Here is a 23,643-nt window from a genome sequence, read left to right on the forward strand (position 1 = left end):
TTCAGTGGGAGTAGAAGAAAAAGCTCTCTACGTTTGTCTTTTCATTTTTTTCCTACTTCTGAAAAGTCCTAAATGCCATGTTTTAACCTCCCAAAAGTTGTCCTTTGACAATCCAGTGACCACGAAATATGTATATGACAAAGCAAAGGGCCATCTATCTCAGCTGTCTAAGTAGAGGTCATACATTTTTCTTAAAAGGGTAAGGAAATAGGAATAGAACGAGGCACTATTATAGGTAAGTAGCTTATTGAAGAGTATTATGAAAGATTCCGAAAAATATATTTGTGTGATTCGGAAAATTGGCGGACCGGGATAAGTGGCGTACACGAAGAGAGGCCTATGCTCAGCAGTTGGCGACTGAAGGCTAGAATAATGATGATGATGATTATGAAAGTTATACCAAGTATTTAATAATAGCGTATATCGCTTAATAGGTATATCTATGAGTCAACACAATCGCACACATTCACCGTCGTCTATATTACCGGCGTGGAAATTGTAAAATCACGAGTACGTACTTACAACGTACATCCTAAGCGCTGTTGACTGTAGACGAGCTAAAATTAGGTAAGTTTTTCCTCAGACCAAGCCATCGCATACTTTCTGCAGAGATGGTGGAGGCACATAACAAAAAGGATCAAAGGATTCAGTTATTTAATAATAAAGTATTTTATTATTTGTTTCAGATGCTATCAGTAGATGTAGGTAGTGCATAATTATTTTACATCGTATTTTCACGAAAACGTACGAACGTGTCTTACTATTTCAGCCAAAAAGTACTGAGATTGACTGAAGTAGCAAATACCAACGTTTCCGAGAAAATACGACGAAAATCTATATCAAAGAGAATTAAATCACTATCAGTCTGTAGTTGTGATTATATGCTCTTTGGTTTACCCCTGGACCTGGACGACTCATTTCAAATATAGACAGAGAGAATTATACTGTCTTTGTCTTACGCTAGTACTAGCGTAAGATCCAAAGAAAGGTTGGTTATACTTTTCCTGGTTCTCACTAACAAGTTGTGTTTGCCAGACTATATTATACAAATAAATGTGCATAACCCTGCTTTTAAACTGTCGTAGTCGGGTAAAAAAAACTTGTATGAATGCGTCCTAGCTTCCATAAGTAATCGGTTTATGAACGCATGGCTGCGCGTGTCAATGTCATTCGCGCCTCTGTCATTCGGTTGTCATACGCCGCGTACTGTGGACGTGACCGTAATAATCTGTGATAAATATTATTAACGACTTTACGTCTAATATTGAAATATTCTATAAGTTCTCACTAATTATTCTAAGACTTAAATTGCATCAAGATGGTGAACGGCCGTGCGTTGCATTTCGTGTTCAAAGTGGCTGACAGGACCCTCACAGCAAAATTCTACCGAGACATCTTGGGAATGAAGGTAAAATTATTGCTATTAAATATGTATTTGTCTTAGACAAGTAAAGCAATAGATAACTTAGCCTCGCTGTAGTTATAAGTTCATTATAATTGCTCCCGTGAAGCTTCAAGGTCAATATAAACAACCAAGAACCGGTCATAACGCGGCGTATCTAATAACTAAACTTCTGTTTTTTTTACACGTATATTTACAGTTTAAAATGCAGTTTAATGTTACGCTGTGATAGGTCAACCCGAATTTCGATAGTATCGCTCCTGTCCCGTGTTTAAATTAGTTTAAAACTTACAAAAAGGCTGTCTGAATGTGCTTAGTCACTTGGGAGTCATTAATGTTATCCATATGAGTTTATTTCTAATTAAACGTGCTATTTTATTAGGTACTTCGTCATGAGGAATTCAGCGAAGGGTGTGAAGCGGCCTGCAATGGGTAAGTCATTACATTAAATAGAGTACCTAGTTTAAACTTACAGAACTTGCAAAAAGGTAAGCGATCTTAACATGTCTTTTAATTGAAAAACGCTTTTTAAACATCAAAAACTATTACTTATGAAAGCAGAAGAATATAAATGATCATATTAGATTCATAATTGTTACATATTTGCCATAACTTATTTTTAGAATGTGTTTTTCAATTAAAAGACACACCAAGGTTGTTTACCTTATTTCTAATGCTAAAAAAATAAGAACTATAAATTGAATATGTATGTGTCTTGTGTCAACATGGTGTAAAATTTCTTTTTACTTTTTTTCATGGATTTGTTGTTTGTATTATTTTTAAAAACAATATTGCAGCAAAAATCAAATACGTATTTTTGTCATAATTAATTGGAAATAAAACAATAATTTTGATTCCTATAATTGATATTATAGGAATTTAAATCGAAGGATAATCTCCTATAATTTATATTGTTATTAAATAAATGTCCGATGCAGATATTCTGTATAAACAGTATGAAGATTACTTTCAATACTATGATCCAATTATTTTATTATATTATACCTCTGATATCCTGTAGAGAATGTAGAGATAGTATTGGTAATTGATAAGCAATGATTTTAATCTACGGAGAACTTTGCACTAATTCTAGCAGTTCTAGCCTAATTATTTATATTATTATCTTGATTTGAATCAGAATCTTTGATTACATCTGATAGTATATTGGATAAATTGATAAGGTGTTTCTTGGTTGCATATCTTTTATTTCTAATGGTTGAAAAAAGTATAATGAGGATTTTAAAAGAATTTTTGAATTCAATTGTACCATTGATTTGCTTCATTTGCTACACTATGCTTTTTTATTAAATCCTTCTATCATCCTAAGGCCCAGCCATTTAAAAAATCCAGAATTTGCCACTGAAATTTGTTACCTTTAGTACAGAGAATTGATTTTGGTTTTGTTTGAAAATTGAATGAAACAAAACAAATGCGACTCTGTTTCAACCAATTGAATATGATTTAAATTTCATTGAACTGAATAAGTACTATAGAGAGGACCTTAGGAGGCTATTAGGTGCATCCACAATTCCACGCCATTGATAACTTTTGTGGACCAACTGTGGAGCAACCGTAAGTAACTAGGTAAGTTACCTGATGTTACCATGTTGCATAGTGTTGCTCCACATAAGTTACCAGCACTGTGAATGCACCTAAATAGAAAGTACAAGTGTATACAGCTGCTGGTAATCATTTATTATTTTGAAAGGCCCCTGTTTTGCGTAATATTCCATATTATGTATTTTATGACATACATAATAGGGAATATTACGCAAAACTCTGCATAGAGGTCACTAGCACAATCACACTATCGCCACAGAATAAATAATAGTACTACTGTACAGAAAGGAAACTTCCTACAAAACCGAAGTTTGACAGCGGTTCAGGGTCGAATCATGCTATCCCTTTTTAATACATAACACTATCCCTTTCGGCTATTTAGGGTTGTCAAAATTCAACCCTAAAAATTGCTCGGAGCAATGCTGAGCCGAGCGGAGCCGAGTTTGGCCGAAGTCAGGAGATTCGCACCCCTGCTATCGCGAAACACGAAAATCGAAAGTTCGGTTTTTGCCTCTATCACTCTTGCCTATTCGATCAATAGAGAGGCAGATAACGAAATATCGATTTTCACGTTTCGCGGTAGGCTACCTTGATGCATCAATGTCATAGTGAAAACTTGTTATAAAACTTTTTAAGGCGTAGTATGTGTAAGTTTCTCTATGGTTTAGGCCCACTTGCACCATCCCACTAACCCAGGGTTACGCGGTTAAACCGTCAAACCAGTGTCAAATTGTACTGGTAACCATGATAACTCCAGGTTTAACCGGTTAACCCCGGGTTTGTGGAATGGTGCAAGTGGGCCTTACTATGTGCACTCTGGTGGCAGAACTTTACAGTAATCTCCCTAATAACTTATTTTTTATTTCACAGACCATACGCAAATAGATGGAGCAAGACTATGGTAGGCTACGGCCCTGAGGACACACATTTTGTTGTTGAGCTTACATACAACTACGGGATCACACATTACGAGACAGGCAATGACTTTATCGGCCTCACCATACAGTCCAGCGAGAGTCTGCAGAGAGCTGCGGCCAATAATTGGCCAGTGAAGCAACAGAATGGGATTAAATACTTGGAAGCACCTGGTGGATACAAATTCTTCATTGTTGATAAACCGGAGCCTGTTGGAAAAGGTAATTTTAATTTAACATATTTAGAACGCATCGCCGCTATTGGCGATTAAAAATACAAGGGAGTGAAGGACCCCCCACGGGCCTTAACCTGTCGCCAATAGCGACTAAAAACACAAATGATCTAAATATTTCATAATATGTCTCATGATTAAAACACAAAACAAAAAAAAAAACCTCTAACCCAAACCCTCGTCTATAGCCCAAACCCTTTCATGCTTGAGAGGAGGCCTGTGCCCAGCAGTGGGACGTATATAGGCTACATTATTATTATTTTATGTCTCACGAAAGTTTATTTTTGATTATTGCAAACCTTTATGGTGAGGTAAGTTAACTTTAACTACATCCCAATATCAACCTTCGTGCATACCGACAAATAGATTCACTAACAGCTTACTACTCATTTAACTGACTAGTAATGTAAAAATTAAGAAATACTTGGCACACTACCAAGTACACTTAGCAAAAGTAAAAAGCATAGCAACGGTATGACCTTGTACAACAACAACGAATACTTGAAGTTGAATGCAAGAGATTCTTAAAAATAACTTATTTTCCTAAACAAAATCTTATTCCACATCGGACGACTTATTTTGTTGCAGACACTAAAAACCTATTGTTCATATTACCATGAAATGTTAATTATTTACAGTCCTGACCTGACCATGACAGTTGTTCCACTTCATTGGCATCTATTTAGGCTATTTCTTTAGTCGCCGAAACATTTTAATTTTCCTCGCATTCAATCATAACAATTGTTAACGATAAAAGCCATCTCAACAAAGATAAGTGATAAAAGATTGTATCAAGTGTACATGCGTTTTGTCACGCTATTAGATAGTGATAAGCATTCAGCTGACTTCTGTTAGATATCAGTGTTATCCTAGGATCTAGGTCCTAGATAAAGTGAAATATGAGTGCTGTCTGGGTTACTGAACAATGTTTTAAATACAGTACCTACTATGAATTTTATTTTGAAAAATTCGGCTGTTCACTTTGATCGCTTTTATTTTATACTAGCTTATGCCCGCGACTACGTCTCCAGGGAAGGATGATGATGATGATGATGATAAATCATAGAACTATCCTTTCCTAGGAAGGATCCTCGGGCCTCCTATCTTCATGCCAAATTTCATCTAAATTGATCCTGATAGTGAATAGAATCGGGCGTTTTTTTGCTTTGTTTTTGATTCTGATGTTTAAGTGTGAACGAATAACAGACAGACAGAAAACTTTTGCATTTATAATATTCATTAGTAGGGATCGATGACCGAAAAAATCTGAAATCTTATTGAATCGTTATTTTCGGGGTTAGTTTGTGTTAAATCAGAACTTAGTTTTCGGTATTGCTTAAATGTGATTTTCGGGCGAATTGGAAATGTAGTATCAGTATAAATTTAAATAGACTTGATATCAGTTTTATTTTAGTTGTGCAATATTTTTTATGAATTATTTCATAATAACAACACAAGTTTACACATGTGTCTGTAGGAATAAATTAAGTATTATGCAAACAAATAATAAAGTTTCACGGTATTTGTGCATGAAGCATTGAGAGATAAGTCTATCTTTCGTTTGTCATGCTGCTAAAATTGGTGATGCGCCGGTGAATAGGTATGTTTACCGTTCAAGTTGACATATAGGTAGATATTATGATAATAAATTGCAAAAACTTTCCATTTTTGTTTGTGTACAGTCAAACACCTACTCGTGTGGGTTTTAATTTAAATTTTTAAACACTTGATTTGATTCTGGGACCAAATTTTGCTTTTCTGGCGCTCAATCGAAACCGAGTGCTCACGATCTTCCGTTTTTTGGGTCAATAATTATAATGGTTAATTTCAAAAAACGTAGTTAGGGACAATGTTTGAGCAACCTATTTTTATTTTTGATTACCAAAGTAATTTCTAAATTATACCGCACGTCTTCACTATAGCAATCTTACCTATTCGTACGTATATCGCTATTCGCAATATCGTTACATGCTTTATGAAAGACCCAACGAAATTGAGAAAAAAACATGCATACCGTGTATGCATTACAAAAACAGACGAGTGCGGATTTAACCGATAATCATAATTGCTTTCTCTTTCAGACCCAGTTCAAAAAGTGTCGCTAGCCTGCTCTAACCTGGCGAGGTCCATCGCCTACTGGAACGGCCTGCTGACGCTCAAGATCTTCGAGAAGAAGGATAAGTCCGTGGTCGTCGGCTTCAGTGAGGACCAGGCCAAGCTTGAGCTGGTTGAAATTGGTAATTTGACATTTTTATACCAAGGGCCCATTTTTCGAACGATATTAGTCTAATATTATTAGTGTGTTGCCATGACAACCCATATGATTTGACAGTTCGTGGACTAATAATATTAGTCTAATTTACCGTTCGAGAAATGGGCCATTATCGAGGGTCGGTGCTAATAAGTAGCAGCCCGCCTAAAGGTAAATCCAGATGTAACAATGGGATGGGCGTTGCCGATCCTTAAAAATCTGTTGTTTTTCCTTTTTTTTAAAACCTCATACTCTTACTCTCTCTCTCTCTCTCTAGCCTTTTTCTACCCTTCGGGTGTAGGCCTCCTTCATTTTACGCCATTTGTCACGGTCTTTTGCAACCTGGAGCCACTTCTTCCCTGCAGTCCTTTTGATGTCGTCGTCCCAACGCATCTTGGGTCTACTTTGGGGACGCTCCTCCCCCCATGGTCGCCACTCAAGTAGTCGTTTACTCCACGACTCATAATCTTACTCTTACTACTATACTCTTACTATATCTTATAATATTATCTTTTATTTTTCCTTTTCCGTCTATTTACACATATCTCACTTTTTATTATGTTACTTTCTGCTGTTTGTGTGATTTGTACCAACGATATCTATTTAAACATATTAGCTGTACTGGATAAAATATTATGTGTTAGAATGTACAAGAATGTCCGCTAGCCTCGTGTCGTCCAATGTACATTAGGATGTACACTCAGTTTCGATGGAATGTCAACCTTAATTAAAAACAAAGTAGGTGAGTAGGTGGCATTTCATTTGTCTCGTAAAATTTTCGAACATTTCAACCTAATTGAAAATAGAACAAGATTCTAACTTCCTTAGCTATAATTTTATATGGTGGGCGGCACAAGGCTAGAGAAACTAAAATATTACACTGAGCAACCTAGTGCTACATAGTAGATATATTCTATAAATCTTGTTTTGTAGGAACTAGAACAAGTACTTTGCTAAAGTGGTCATCACACGTGTCATAACACATAACACTTGTATCAGTCTTAAAGTCAAGTGGTTTTAATACCTATTGTTCACGAACTTAGCGTTTTAGCGTACCTACAGATTAATCCATAATTCAACAAGAATAACATTATTGTAAGATACAGTCTAGTCCAGTTTTGTTTCTTAATTTAAACTTTACTTATTTTACAGCTGAACCCATAAACCGCGCAAAGGCCTACGGTCGCATAGCATTCGCCTGCCCATTTGACGAGCAGCCGATCATCGACCGCAAGATTCAGGCCGCCAACGAGAAGATCCTCACCCCCCTCATCTCACTAGACACCCCTGGAAAGGCTACCGTCCGCGTCATCATTCTAGCTGACCCAGGTAAGCACGTAATAGCCTCTCCCGGACATGGGGACATGTAGGAAGGTAGAAAGCTATGATGCTCGCCTGTATCTTCGACGAGCAGCCGATCATCGACAGCAAGATTCAAGCCGCCAACGAAAAGATCCTCACCCCCCTCATCTCACTAGATACCCCGGGAAGGCTACCGTCCGCGTCATAATTCTAGCTGACCCAGGTAAGCACCTGATAGACTCGTCAGATCATGGTTCCAAGAACAGCCAATCAACGACAGCAAGAAATGACTGCCAGCGAGAAGAGCCTCGCCCTACTCATCTTGCTGAACACCTTGTGCAATGCCCCCGAACGTATCATCATCCTAGCTGACCCAGGTACGAGTAAGTACCTAATAATCTCGCCCGATCATGGTTCCAAGATCAGTCAATCATCGACAGCAGGGCTGTCAACGAGACCTACCCCCCCTCCCCTATTCTCGCCCGATACCCCCGGGAAGGCCACCAGACATGTCATCATCCTAACGATCCTAAAAGATCCTTTGACGCCAGCACAATGCAAATTTCATGGACCTATGAACGACGGTGTTAAATAATGATTGAATTTCCAGACGGCCACGAGATCTGCTTCGTGGACGACGAGAGTTTCCGCCAGCTGTCCCAGGTGGACCCGGCCAGCGACGCCGAACTCGACAAATTCATTAAATCAGATAAGTCGCGCTAAGTAATTCTTTATCTATGCCACAAGTATGTCGATTAGATGATAATTATACATTCGTTCGAGTATTATTACTTTGTTGTATTTGCTAAGACTGAAGCCCATTTTATAAATTCAGGTTATTTAATTACTTGGCCACAATCAAATTTTAACGTCAATATGACTAAATAAAAAAACATACAGATCTAGTGCATAATTATTTTCCATCGTATTTTCACGGAAACGTACTAACATGCCTTGCCATTTCAGTCAGTCTCAGTACAAAAAGTACTGAGGTTGTCTGAAGTAGCATGACTAATACGAACGTTTTCGAGAAAATACGATGGAAAATAATTATGCACTACATCTTTATGTGATGTCGGATAAAAAGGACCCCACAGCAAACATAGGGTAAAAGTGGTTTCAGTTAAATCTCACGAAATTTTAGTATGATGCTAATTTGGCTCTCCTGATTATTTTTTTGTATGGGCACAACTCTCTCAGAAGTAAACTTTCAGAAATAATCAATGTAATTGTTTTATACAAAATATGTGTTTGTTAACCATTTTTACGTAATTCCTCCTCATGACAGTTGGTGGCTGCAACTTATAACGTCAGTAACTGTCAGTGCGTGTCATAACAATATATCGATTTTAGAAAACATGTCGCGTAAATAGAAAATTATATACTTGATTATTTCTGAAAGTATACTTCTGAGAGAGTTGTGCCCATGCAAAAAAATAATTAGAAGAGCCAAATTAACATCATACCAAAATTTCGTGAGATTTAACTGAAACCACTTTTTGTTGAACCTATGTTTGCTGCGGGGTCCTTTGATGCCAATGACCTAAACGATGAACTTTTTGATACCATTGTTACCGATTGTTGTATTTCGTATCGATTTCGATGCTGGATTTTTTTATGAAATGGGCATTGGGCACTACTCAAAAGTTTTAGAATGTTGAAACTTAAGCATATTGAGACTTCGCTTCTTCTGGAGCATTGTGTTGTAATAAATACCTTGTATGTTTTGGTCCGCGAAAAACACTGTATTTTATCAAGCTTTCTTATGTAGTATTTGTAAGTTGTGCCAACATCACAATTTAAGATTATCTTTCCCCAAATTATTAATTTATTGTATTAAATTACGTACAATATTAATTATATTGTTAAAATGTTATTATACGAGTATGTTCTGTGTTTATTAAAGTGATATCTTTTAATATACAATTGAAGTAAGTAGAGTTTTATTATTTCACCTGATCAAATCTGTATTTTTGTTTATGTAGTTGTAATAAGCGCAATTTATTATTACAAAATGTATTACGATCGAAAGTATTAATTTATGACCCACTTCGTACCTTGTCACAGTGACAATCATTATGAAAGTCGCTAGAGATCTCACACTATTGTCACTGTGAGTACCTACTGTGACAAGGTACAAAATGGGTCTTAAATTAAATTTTTGTACTTTACATATCGACGCTTATCATGAATAGTGACACAAAACAAAATGAAATGCCATTCGACTTTAAATCTTACCAGTAAAAGATAGAATATTAAATGCAATAGCATTTCATTTTTAGTTGTACCACTGTTCATAATAAGCAACGATATAGGTATATAGGTATAATGGTGTATTTAACAGTTAAATTATGACTTATGAGTTCGTAGTAGTTCAGCTAATTATTTAGTAGAATTAAACAAACAGCAATTCCTATGGTGTATTTAACAGTTAAATTATGACTTATGACTCTTATGAGTTAGTAGTAGTTCAGCTAATTATTTAGTAGAATTAAACAAACAGCAATTCCTATGGTGTATTTAACAGTTAAATTGTGACTTATGAGTTAATAGTAGTAGTTCAGCTAATTATTTAGTAGAATTAAACAAACAACAATTCCTGTGGTGTATTTAACAGTTAAATTATGACTTATGAGTTACTAGTAGTTCAGCTAATTATTTAGTAGAATTAAACAAACAGCAATTCGTCAAATTATTTCAAAACAGTCACTGGAAAAAGCCTATTGTGCGGGAGCGATTGGCTCGGAACCAATGGGGTTGGCCGGTCGCAGTACCTATTTTACAGATGGCGCTAGCATTAGGCTTTACCTATCAATCCTACGAATAGTGTCAAATTCATGGTTTTAGTACTCTATTACCAAACTATTACTAAGATTCCGCTGTCTGTCGGTCTGTCATCAGGCTGTACCTATCTCATGAGCCATGATAGCGAGGCAGTTGAAATTTTCACAGCTGATGATGTATCTCTATTATTCGACATAGTACAACTGTCGGATTTCGCGTAAACTTCAATTCAACAGTTGAAGTTCATCAAGTGCGGATAGTTCATTTGGTACAACCAATAATTTAACAAAAAACAACTTTGTTTTATTTTTACTATAAGGTTTATAATGGTTTGGTTGTCACCTAACTGTGGATTGCTAATGTCAAATTTTGACAAGTAATTGATTCGATTCAACGGAAGTTCAACATTCGACGTCAAAAGTGGCATGTTGAATAAGGCCCCCGTTGCCGCCGCTATAACAACAAATAAACAAAGTTTTGTACGGAACACTAATACTAAAAAACCGGGCAAGTGCGAGTTGGACTCGCGCACGAAGGGTTCCGTACCATAATGCAAAAAACCAAAAAAAAACAAAAAGAAAAGCAAAAAAAAACGGTCACCCATCCAAGTACTGACCCCTCCCGACGTTGCTTAACTTTGGTCAAAAATCACGTTTGTTGTATGGGAGCCCCATTTAAATCATTATTTTATTCTGTTTTTAGTATTTGTTGTTATAGCGGCAACAGAAATACATCATCTGTGAAAATTTCAACTGTCTAGCTATCACGGTTCGTGAGATACAGCCTGGTGACAGACGGACGGACGGACGGACGGACGGACGGACGGACGGACAGCGAAGTCTTAGTAATAGGGTCCCGTTTTACCCTTTGGGTACGGAACCCTAAAAACGAATAAGTATAATAAATATTTAAGTGGGGCTCCCTTAAATAAACGTTATTTTTTTGGCGTTTTTTGCGTAATGTCATGTAAACAATGATCTTTGGGTACACGTCAACCCATTCATCGCTAATAACGACACAGCCATAAAATAAAATAAAAACTGGCCAAGTGCGAGTCGGACTCGCGCACGAAGGGTTCCGTATTCCGTACCATTACGCAAAAAACGCCAAAAAAATCACGATAAGTTCAGTTAGTCGACTTAGTCGATCGAATAACTGAACTTATAGTATGATTGGTTGAAAAAAAATACGCGGGCATTTCCACTTAACTTTTGGGCCTTTAACGGCCGGTTAGCAATCGTTACAAAACTGACTGTCCCATACATTTTGTCAGGAATGTAACTGTTACATGTTAATGAAACATGACTTAAGTCGCGCTTTAAAGTACAAGTTAAATGAAATTTCCCACGCCACTGTGACACGGTTCTTTGCTACACATTTCAATTCGTTTCATCGTACCAACCGCGTTGAATATTACCTGTAGTCTACACTATAGACACGCTAACCCTGCCGTAATAACCGTTTAAAAGTAAATCTCGCCGCGAAGGGATTGCAGCGGGTAAATGACTTGATGGTATCGACCAAATAGGGGCGTCGTTCACGTCGCGCCAAGCACAAGCGAGTTGACGGCTCAGGCAAATCACTGCTTGGCACCCTTGGTTGTGATAATGTATTCACGTAAAACTTGGCGGGCAATTTTAGCTTTACATTCTTTAGAATGCGGTCAGGCGTGGCTCACTCCGTGATTTCGTCGCTTTGATACAGGTAGCTAAAAGTCCATCCGTTCGACCCCGATTTTGGGGTTTGCCATAAGCCGCGCGTGGCGCTGTCGCCACCTAGCGGCCATATCTGTGCTGATCGTGACAGACGCGTTTTGTTAGAGAGTGAGTCTTCTGTACCTAGTACTATTATTTATTCTGTGATTACGCACATACACGGTGATTAGGACTGACCATTTACTACCTTGTAGGCACTTGTTGTTATTTTTGGTGGTTATACTTTGAGATGAGAGGTGAGTAATGAGTACGAGTACCTATATACGTCATACTGAACAACTTTTTAGTATCGTATCGAACCAACTCCGAAAACGCAAAAAAGTCAATGTTTTCTTTGGGACAGCTGGTATTTTTTCACGTCTTCGGGTAAGTATAATACCTTACCTATAGTTGTTACCGGATTTGTATAGATGTAGCTCATGTAGCAGGAACGGTGATAGACTGAAGATTCCGTCGATCAGAGTTGGAAAGTCAAATGGCAATCGCTATCGTAAAATCCGTGCGTCAATTCTTGAGATTACTACGAGTAAGACCTGTCTCCCTTACCTAGCGAATAAAACCGGCTAAGTGCGAGTAGAACTCGCGCCCCAAGGGCTTTGTAATCACACATTTTTTCCGAATGTTTTTTAATCGATCCAAGCTTGACCTTCCCGTAATGTAACCTATCATCATATCAGCCCTTTATCGCCCACTGCTGAGCATAGGCCTTTTCTCTAGTTCGCTACTCGTCCCGGTCCTGAGTTAATCTCATCCAGAAGTGACCCGCAATTTTCCGGATGTCGTCCACCCAACGAGCCAAGGGACGCCAGGAGCTTCTTTCATTTGAATGCGGCCACCATTCTGTTAACATTTTAGTCCACCTGCCATCTGCCTAGCAACATGTCCCGCCCGATTTCATTTTAGTTTGGTAATGACGAAATCCACGTCATGCACCTTGGTGCGGCGACGGATCTGGACATGTACCTACCTAATATGGGTAATGAACTATTTTCTACGGCTCGCCAAGTCACGGCATATTGGTTTTTCTGGGATCTCGCCTAGCTCTCGCAATAAGAACACGGGTCGCAAAACTGCACGATCGCGTGCCTGGGAGCTTCCGTGGAACTATTCGTGACACATTTTCTCGTCCATTTAATCGATTTTGTTTCGGTGCTCGGTGTGGATACTGCTTTATGATCATTGACTTTAAGTACCTATTTATTTCGGTTAGGTTATTTGGAGATACCTACCATATTGTTGCCTGAATTCAAACAAATAAAAGTGCAAGTAATTTTGCACAGTCGAATTTGATCGGTCGGCGCCCGGCGGTAAATAGCTCTTATAAGTAGTAAGTATATCCATCTATAAGTAGTATAGCTTAAAAGTAAAAATTCATATAAAACGAACCAGGGTTCCGACTTTAATTAACATTACGTCGTAAGACGACTAATGTATCTAGTCGAATATTGTAGCCGCAAATTGGCAGCCGACAAAAATGGCGTATGGTGCTTAAATATGTGGTAACTATCTGGTTTGTAAGGGTTTTTTACTACTTCATGCATCTTAATATTCCCTTGTCTTCGATGAAGTTAATTTTCCAGAGCATTACACTGCAGTAATTCACTACTAGCATATTCGCGCTCTATTTTCGTTATGCTCCAACAGCGGCCGATTGCAATTTGCAATGCAACGGTTATGGTAGCGAGGTTTATTGCCTACACATTATAACAGGGGTTTTGCATTTTACTGCATAGAAATATGGGTATTATTACGGCATTTACATTATACTTATTACCTAACTACACTCGAAAATACGTTCAGAAGACTCAATTTAAACAACTTGATTCCTCTCCAGAATTAATTAAGATTAGGTAGTAGGTATATTAAATTGGCTCGAACGATAGAAAAAATCAAGAAAACATGTTTAAATTTTATTTATTTTCAGTTAGATATCGTGAATATATATCGATACCATATATAGCAGTAGGTATACCTAATTTTAATATAATAATGAATAGACAGGGGACAGACGAACAAAAAGTTAAACAGACGTAGGTACTTTTAGAGTACAATTAAGGTAAGTACCTGGTAGACCAGGTACAAAATATTAAAAAAAGCCAAAAAATTAGAAGGAAACGAAAGATATGACGTGCCGTGCGAAATTTCGTATCACATTTCGCACGGCACGTCATATCTTTCGTTTCCTTCTAATTTTTTGGCTTTACTTATAAATAAAGCGTTTTTTGCTCGTCATGCATAATGCACATATCCATTAACATGCAATCATGTAGTCGTTTCAATTAACATATCTACCTTTTTTATGTACCTAGGTTTTGTAATGTAATGAATCAATTAATTCACTCCGTTCGCGCGGTTACGAGTAGATGAGTGTTTATGATAGGTGTATGTTAGCGAAGTTACTATGTAATAGGCAGATGCATAGCTTATATTGTTGATTGCAGTTGGCGTGCAGTGGGCGTGCAGTTCCCATACAAGTTGCAGTGGGGTTGCAGTCCGTCTTTACCGGCCATTGCCATGCTCATTGTCAGGTTAGAAATGGTTATCATATGGGAAGCTAATTTAAACGATCTTGTGATTATAAAGAACAAAAGTTACAGGAACGTAGGTACCTATGTTTCATATACCGGGTGTGCCCTGTACCTGTAACAGGAGCAAATAATTAAAACATAGATTGTACTCCTCAAACGGTGACACTTTTGTTCCACAACTTTTAAAAATTATGAAGTATTTAGACTCCCTATTTTTTATACAAAATAAATATTATCTTAAATGGACGCCATCGCCACGCCATATCATTGTGATTGACGTTGCTTGTCACGCCTTAAACATAACAAAATTCGCAATACATTGCGTCTTAGAATAAACTTTAAAGTGTTTTAAAAATTAAACCACAAGTTATTTTTAAAAGTCGCTGAACAAATGTTGGTCAGTATGAGGAGAGTACAGCCTACAGTTTAATTTTTTGCTCGTATTATAGGCCACACCCGGTATAAGTAGGTACATTCTCACACCTATTCCCTTACTGACCTCTTTAGATTACCTACCTAAACACGATATAAATTATACATTCCACATCAATCCGTAATTTATAAATGGCTTGCCTAACCGACATAAAATCTCGGGATGGCGCAATCGGATTAAAAATCAAACAATCCCAATCCGGCTCAGTCGACCGGCGGCGGGTAAATAAAGTGCAATGACAAATAAACAATGAGCCGCCAGCCCGGGATATTTTTACATTCTAGCGTTGCTACGGGACTGTTCAGTCCCGTAGCATTTTACCTTACCTTTAATACTTTATTTATATTTTAGTAGTAGTAGTATAGTAGTAATCACTTTATTGCACACAACACAGGTTTACATAATATTTACAGAAATAAAGGTACAAAGGCGAACTTATCCCTGTAAAGGATCCTTCCACCTAACCTTCGAGTAGATGAGGGAAGAATGCAAATTATAAATATGTAAAATAAAATAAATAATAAATAAAGTTCCTTTTGCCGTGGAACGTCACATATCTTTACTATTTCATATCTAGACAATCTCTAAATCATTTCCCGAATCGCGCCGTGGGACTGTTTGAGCGACAGGGGCAACTTGTTCCACAATTCCACAGCGCGTATACCGTGAACGAATTTGCATACGATCGTGCCTTATTCGGAGGAATAGCAAGCGTAAGATTTTATATTTTAAATCTACGAATATTTTATCACACACACATCTGGCTGCATGTGGTGGGCTAGTGTAGCAACCAAGAGGTTGCCAGAAAATAGACGCGGACGCGGCAGGTCCATATATTATATACAGTGTGTTTTTTTTAAGTGGGACAGTATGGGGAAATCCCAAAGTATAAGAGATACAGGGAAACTGTCTTAGGAAACATTAGGTACTTTTTTGTGAAAAAAAAAATGGTATAGTCAAAATTTTGGTCAAGTGTGAGTTGTCCCTAAAAATGATTAATTTTGATGAAATTTTTTTTTGACGCACATCTACTCAGTTTCATGAGGGGATCATTTTATTGTATGGGAAGAAAAAAATCGGGACAGCAGAAGTTAGTCAAATTTAAGAAAATCGTTTTCATTTTTACAACCCGTGTAAATTGAAAACCACTGCCCACTGCAAGGTTTTTATTTAAAAAATATTGCCTATTCCAGTTTTACATTTGAATTTGGAACACTTTATTTGGTTTAAAAAGGATTAAAATACTTTAAGATATTCTTACGCGAGCCTTACCTTACAAATCTAATTTAAAAAAAAAACAAATTTTAAATTTGGAACTTCTTGAAACAAACAGTATTTTACTTGATATTTCATTGTTTAAAGTTAACATTATGTTAAGTTTTCGTCATGGAATTACCAAACTCGCATAAAGTAGATTTAATTGAAGCGTATTTTGTAAATTATCGTAGCTCTGTGAATGCGTTACAGTGGTATCGGGAACGTTATCCGGACCGCGATCAACCGGACCGCAAAATTTTTGACAAACTGGTGAAAAATTTAAGAAAGGGAGGCTGTTTTAAATTAAAACGGAAGAGACGAGCCACAGTAATAAATTAATTTACAACTATCGCAATCTTAGGATATTTTGAAGCCTACCCAAAAGCCTCATTGAGGGAAGCTGCTAACACTATCGGTGTGCATAAATCTACAGTACGAAAGGTATTGAAGGCTTACAAGTACAAGTGTTACATAGAAGGTCATCTTGTACAAGCATTGCTTCCAGGAGACACTGACCGGAGATTAGCATTTTGCCAGTGGTTTGTAGCATGCTCGATTAGAAACCCGTCTTTTCCAAGCCGGATTATTTGGACAGATGAATGCAATTTTTCAAATAATGGCATGTACAATAGAAAAAATAATCATTTTTGGGCACGTACAAACCCCTTCCGAACTACGGCAACCCATAACCAGGTCCGCTTTTCCTTTAATTGTTGGTGTGCAATATTAGATAATAAAATCTTTGCCATTAAAATTTACCATGGAACATTGAATAGTCAAAAATATCAGGAAATATTAAACATGGCTGTGGATTTAGTAGATATGGCAATTCCATTAAATAATTTGAATAATATCATCTACCAACAAGACGGCGCCCCTGCCCACAATAGTATCGCTACGAAACAGTTTTTAAATGAACATTTTCTTGATCGCTGGATGGGCACAAATGGCCCTATTAAATGGCCACCACGTTCACCCGATTTAACACCGTTGGATTTTTTCATTTGGGGGTACCTTAAAGGTCGAATTTATGCAGATACTTACAACTCGGTACAAGAGTTAAAAGACGCAGTGCATTATCATTTGAACAACATACATCACAACGCCTTGTCTAAAGCTACCAGAGGTGTTCTGAAACGCGCTCGTGCCTGCATTCGACAAGAGGGAGGCCACTTTGAACATTTACTTTAATGTAAAATTATTTTATTAAATTTACCTAACTTCTGCTGTCCCGATTTTTTTCTTCCCATACAATAAAATGATCCCCTCATGAAACTGAGTAGATGTGCGTCAAAAAAAAATTTCATCAAAATTAATAATTTTTAGGGACAACTCACACTTGACCAAAATTTTGACTATACCAATTTTTTTTTCACAAAAAAGTACCTAATGTTTCCTAAGACAGTTTCCCTGTATCTCTTATACTTTAGGATTTCCCCATACTGTCCCACTTAAAAAAAACACACTGTATATTATATAGGTATGTATATGGCAGGACGACCTAGACACCTTAACAACTGGTCGGAAGAAGCACTACGAGTAAATCGGGTGTCCTGGCGATCAAGGGGATAGGCCTTTGCCCAACTGTGTGACACGAGAATAGGCTCGGTAAAAGAAAATCATGTCAGGAAACTTCCATTGTACAAAGGTGGTCAACGGGTTCCTACAGTGTTGGCCGGATCATCGTTCAATATTTTTAGATTTTTACTCTATTCCGAACAAGTTGGTCACCCCGCGAAGTCTTAGGGGAGACCGTGAGTTGTGACAGAGGAGAGTTGAGACATCGTCGATTTTTTGGAATCTATTAACTAGAAACTAGGTCGCAACAGTGTGCGTTTGTTAGTTCGTAACTTGAACTAACAAACGCGCGCTATTGCGACCTAGTTTCTAGTTAATAGATTCCAAAAAATCGACGACTGCATAACTCTCCTCTGTTACAACTCTCCTCGGTCTCCCCTACACTAAGTACACATATACAATGTCGCTGCCAAGTAGGCTAAGTCGGTGCAAACTTAGCGAACTCTACCAATAGGTAGATATTAATCTTGGAATCGGGGACATCGGATTAAAATAAAAAATGACCGGTTCGGTATGTAGTGTGTATATAAAGTGCAATGAATATATACAATCCGCCAAACCGGGGTATTTTTACAATACCGGCCTTGCCACAGGGCAGTCACCAATATCACCATTGCAAAATGTCCAAGTTAGATTGGAGAAATAAATTCGAAATTGGGTTTAAAATGAAGATTCCAATTCATTTTGGGACCGACAGAACCCAGCGGTGTGTGTATAAAGTGCAAAAACAAATTAATATACAGGGCGTCCCACGGCTATGCCACATGGAGGGAAAGTACCCTAAATATTGTAGATGGAACATTTTACTGAAAGAAGACATTATTTTAATTTAAAAATAAATTGTTTTGTTAAAATTCATGGTCTTCCTTTTGTTTCTGACACTATGTTCCTTAGCAAAAAATAATCCTTATGATCAAGCCTTTCGATCGGTATGATAAAGCTACAGGGTGATTTTTTTTCTCGTGCGGCGGGTTCGATTCCCGGTTCAACCATGTAATTATTTAAAAATCTATGAATGCAGTTTAAATTGTTTTTTAAATTAAAATAATGTCTTCTTTCAGTAAAATGTTCCATCTACAATATTTAGGGTACTTTCCCTCCATGTGGCATAGCCGTGGGACGCCCTGTATAGTGCCATTTCGGTATATTTTTACCTAATGCTTTGCCTTTAGGTGTGGTATGAAGTTTTGATATTTTGGAAGGTATGAAGGGATTTCCATATGGTGAACGTCCCACATCTAGAGGGCCTACCGCGAGAAACGAAAATCGAAATTTCTTTATCCGCAGCTCTATCACTTGAATATGCAGGAGCGATAGAGAAGCAGATAACGAAATTCCGATTTACGTTTTTCGCGGTAGGGCCTTAATCTTACCCCGAAAAAAAATGTAAATTGTTATGCATACATTTGAGAACCTTCTCTTTTTCTTTCATCAGTTGACAAGTGTACTCCTAGGCATGCCCTCCACGATCCCGACCACGCTAAGGTTGCACTGATTTCGCAGGGAATCGAAAGCAAACATGGAGTATGTTGAAAATTTTCTTGCCATTTGGAAAAGACCAAATTTCAGTGATCTCTTCTATTCAGCGGTGTAACGTCGCATGGCTTAAAACCAGAATTATTTGGGTCAAAAACATTCTGTGTTCGCGTCTTTCCTGTAGACATACACGAGAGTTTAGGGCTATAAAGGTTAATTTTCTTATTTAACCCTTATCCACGTGAAAAGGTCCTCATTTTATTTAGAGAACTATGATAAAATCATTACTTACATGCCCACAAGCTGTTAACTATTGCCCACAGGAGAGAAAACTAGCGTGTTCGCGCGAACTGTACATTTTTCTCTCCTGTGGGCAATAGTTAACAGCTTGTGGGCATGTAAGTAATGATTTTATCATGCACAGTTCTCTGAATAAAAGGAGGACCTTTTCACGTGGATAAGGGTTAAATAAGAAAATTAATCTTTATAGCCCTTAACTCTTGTGTATGTCTACAGGAAAGACGCGAACACAGAATGTTTTTGACCCATTTGCACTAAAATATAAGGACTTTTAAATGCGATAAGAAACGTCATAATGCTTAGAAAGAAAATTACAACCGTTTAAAATTTACAGTTTTTTTTCGGCACAGGCTTTACTTGACGTCACAGAAAATATTAATCTTAACGTACCTACGAGTAGCACTTGGCGTAAAAACTAAGCGTGGTCGGAATCTATGACTTGCAGGTATTCATTCGACTAAGTGTTCGAGATACGATCCAACCGCTTATCAAGATCAAAATTAACTCGCCCCTGTAATCTGTAAGGCTTATCTCGCAAAGCCAATTTAAATCTGTACGAAGTTAATCCACTTCCGAATACCGCAAAACGCTGCGTTTATCAAACCTGGCATAAATGATTACCCGTGGCAAGTCGATAATAGATCCACGACCTGTCATAAATTTCATTGCAATCGTGGATCTGGGTGATCAATTTGCGAGTCGAGTGACTGGGTTGCTATTGGGTGAAATATCGCCACAGTTGCGAAATTTTGGAACTTCTTTGATCTTGCGCGGTTAAAAATATAACTGTTTAGAAGTAATTTTACTTGAAATTCTAATCTTATTCTTTCCGTAGTTTGATTATCATGATGTCTATCGCGTATTTTAGTAATTAGTTCATGGGTAAGCTTTAAATATAGATGTTAACGAAAGTCCCAAAAAGGTAGTTGTTTTGATAATGCGAGCATTGAAGTTGGTATTATCGGGTAGGGCGGGCGGCCCGGTGGGGGCCGGAGCGTGGCGGCGCGCGTGCGCGGGCCCGGGCGGCGGCGGCCCCGGCAGTGCGCGAGCCGTCGTCGTCGCCGCGCCGCCATGGCCGCGACGCGCGCTCGCTGACGCCCGACCGCGCCCGTCCCGCGCCGACCGCGACTTCTCGGCCGAGCCCACACCTCAATACGCCGCCGCTAGGTAAAGTAAACTATAGTTGTGTTGATTCGCGACCCTCGCGCTTTGTTCTCGTCGCATGCTCTGTTCATGACGGATAGGTAATGTTATCAGTAGTACGCACGTTGCTCCAATATCGCGACGTCACACGAGCTATCTTCGATTTATCTGAACTCTTCCGAGCGGGCTCCCAGCGTCGATAAACGGCCGTGTGCTGCGCATCCAGCTGCTCCGATGCCTTGTCGGTTAGTTCCTACACCATAATCTTTCTCTTTGTTAGAATTAGCCTTGTTAAGTAGATATGTAGTCCCCTTTTGACGTTCCTGTCTGATATCATCTGCTCGGAGCTTCAGTGAGTGGGTGTTACATAACAAGGCTTCCACTCTTGGCTCTAAACATGCTTTTAGGCCTGATTACAATCTGTAAAGCTTGCATGCGTTGAGCAAATGTTTTCAGAGGTTTCATTTATAAAATAACATTTCGATGTTTATGTTGTGTTTGTTTACGTTTATACGACACAGAATACAAGTGTTATTTCTTTCTTACGTAGCATGCATGACTATGTACCAACAAAACAAAAATATTATTATTTGAACTTTTTTTACAGCTTTTCACGAATTATGATTAACTGTGTACTGTGTAGGATATTACCCCCAGGATAGGATACAACATAATAGGCATATGCCTGTATTACCTACTTCTTAGTTGTAAGTTAAGTAATAAGTTCTTTTAAGAAGGTTCCAAATCACTTATAGACAAACCAAGCCTCATAAACCACCGTACAATTGTTGTGTACATTTATTAGCGTAGTTATCCATATTTGCGTGCATGTGACTTTTGTGGACACATCCACAAAGCCTAGTGACATATCCACTTGTAAAGAAAACAGATTGGAGACACACAGAGGTCGAGCCGTGATCGGTGTTAATTGGTCCATAACGACCGCGCGACATCCGAGACGTGTTCTCACCAAGTTACACATGGGAAAAGACGTCTTCTCTGTCAGGCGGTTGTCTTTCTGCGGGGCCTGCGGCTTGCCTCCCAGGGCTGAGGTAGGTGCTTCTTTGCAACATTCTGCCCTCCGAAGCTAAAAGGACGTATTTTCAAAGAAAACTATATGTAAATACCGCTTTTTAGCCTAGAAGGGCAGCCTTACATAATGTCACTAACACTCACTTCTTGCCCGGTCTCAGATCTGGATTCTTGCGAGATTAATTTATTAAATGAGGTCATATTTTGCTTGGTTATGTAAGAATAAGCACCCGCACAAAAATTACTTACAATATGATAAAATGTTGATGAATTTCTGTCAATCGTTGGGTCAATATCGAATAGATAGTGACGGCTAAAGTGGCCAAATAAGTATGTAAGTATATACATCGTATCACATTTTTATTGCTATAGAAATAAGGATGTGTTCCGATATATTTGAACACTTTGACCGTCTCTATCATTTTGATGCTGACTATGCATACTCGTCTCGTATGCATAGGTATAGCATGCCGTTCAGTAGTATCGATCCAAGGGACAGGTGATCAATTGAAATAAAATGTTAGTTTTGATTATTTGAAACGTTTTTACAATAATTAGATATTGATTTATCAAAATCGCTTAGCTACAGGCCCTACCTATACTCTGTCTCTTTAGGTAAGTACTTACTTAAATAAAAAAACAAAAACAGTAAACAAAGAATTTGTACATTTTCGGGTAGGTAGTTATAATATTTATTGGTTAACCAACCAAATACAAAACCACCTGGATCTGTCACTGAAAGACCTGACTTTAACCTACATTATTTGATCATGTAATGTTTTCATCTACCCTCAACTGGCTTAAGAAGCCATTTGAGGGTAGATTTTGTTTACTCTTTCTTAAATACAATAACAAAGACATTGACAATCAGTCAATGTCTTTATAAAATACTGATTTATAAATAATTTCAATATTATTATGCATATTTGCATGTCTAAACAAAATAACGCTTGACTAAAATAGTACTTAGTAAGTGCTGCTCATAAAATCAGTATAATATAATTGGCCCCGTGGTGGGACATAGCTTATGTGCGACTATCTAACTGTGAGGTCTGTGGGCCTTAATATCAAATGGGTTTTGTACGATAACATTTTAATGGCCTTTACTCCTTTTTGACTTTGCGTTTGAAGTTTTGGTAGTGCTTACATTTTTCATTGTTTAATAAGAAATTCACTCTTCGTACATATTAGTTCTAATTAATCTCGCTTATACAGCTGTCTCTATCCAGTGCGTAGGTTTATGAGTAAGATCTGAGTCATCGTTGGGTCTCCTACAATTAGGTATACTCCATAGAGGTACAATAATATAGAGATGACACGGGGGAGGGGCCAAACGACCGAACGAGATGCATTATGGAAATTTCAGTAGGAGTAGCAGAGAAAGCGGTATTATTGCTTGTCCTTGTCACAGTCTCACTTTTTGTTTGTTCCCCCCCAAAAATTTTGTATGGTTTATGGTGGGCAACAAAAACCCGACCGAATTACGTAGATTGTTTTTGGTAGGTTGTCAGGAATGTTTAAAACGTGTTTTTAATGTTGTCGCTTTGCGTATGTTTTGTTAGGGCTCCGTGAGGGCACGGAGGCACGCGTATAGCTCATCTATGTAATACTAGATCTATGGTATACTCGTAATATGTGATTTTGTAAATGGGTTTATTTTGAGACTCTTACAAAAATAATACACCAAAAGTGGGATGACTTGTTTTCCTTTTATATGTATAGGTACCCATGGTGT

General features: G+C 37.9%; 1 protein-coding gene and 1 long non-coding RNA gene across 2 annotated transcripts in view; one reads left to right on the top strand and one right to left on the bottom strand.

Annotated features, from left to right (window-relative positions):
• The window catches only part of LOC134665343 (uncharacterized), a 125,732-nt gene that overhangs the window by 39,424 nt on the left and 62,665 nt on the right, over nucleotides 1–23,643 (bottom strand). The gene's annotated exons all lie outside the window — the stretch shown is intronic.
• LOC134665284 (glyoxalase domain-containing protein 4) lies at nucleotides 1,172–9,597 on the top strand. Its single transcript, XM_063522184.1, has 6 exons — nucleotides 1,172–1,408; nucleotides 1,785–1,834; nucleotides 3,833–4,098; nucleotides 6,191–6,346; nucleotides 7,513–7,689; nucleotides 8,273–9,597. The coding sequence occupies exons 1-6, from the start codon at nucleotides 1,319–1,321 to the stop codon at nucleotides 8,383–8,385; spliced, it is 852 nt and encodes a 283-aa protein (XP_063378254.1). The 5' UTR covers nucleotides 1,172–1,318; the 3' UTR covers nucleotides 8,386–9,597.

Source organism: Cydia fagiglandana, chromosome 6, assembly GCF_963556715.1.
Source record: "Cydia fagiglandana chromosome 6, ilCydFagi1.1, whole genome shotgun sequence".
Classification (NCBI taxonomy): Eukaryota; Metazoa; Arthropoda; class Insecta; order Lepidoptera; family Tortricidae; genus Cydia; species Cydia fagiglandana.

Excerpts from the sequence above, each read along its gene's own strand:
- LOC134665284 (XM_063522184.1), top strand. The coding sequence starts at position 1,319 with ATGGTGAACGGCCGTGCGTTGCATTTCGTGTTCAAAGTGGCTGACAGG. Across the intron at positions 4,099-6,190 it reads ACCGGAGCCTGTTGGAAAAG|ACCCAGTTCAAAAAGTGTCG; the intron begins GTAATTTTAATT and ends TTTCTCTTTCAG. Across the intron at positions 6,347-7,512 it reads GCTTGAGCTGGTTGAAATTG|CTGAACCCATAAACCGCGCA; the intron begins GTAATTTGACAT and ends CTTATTTTACAG.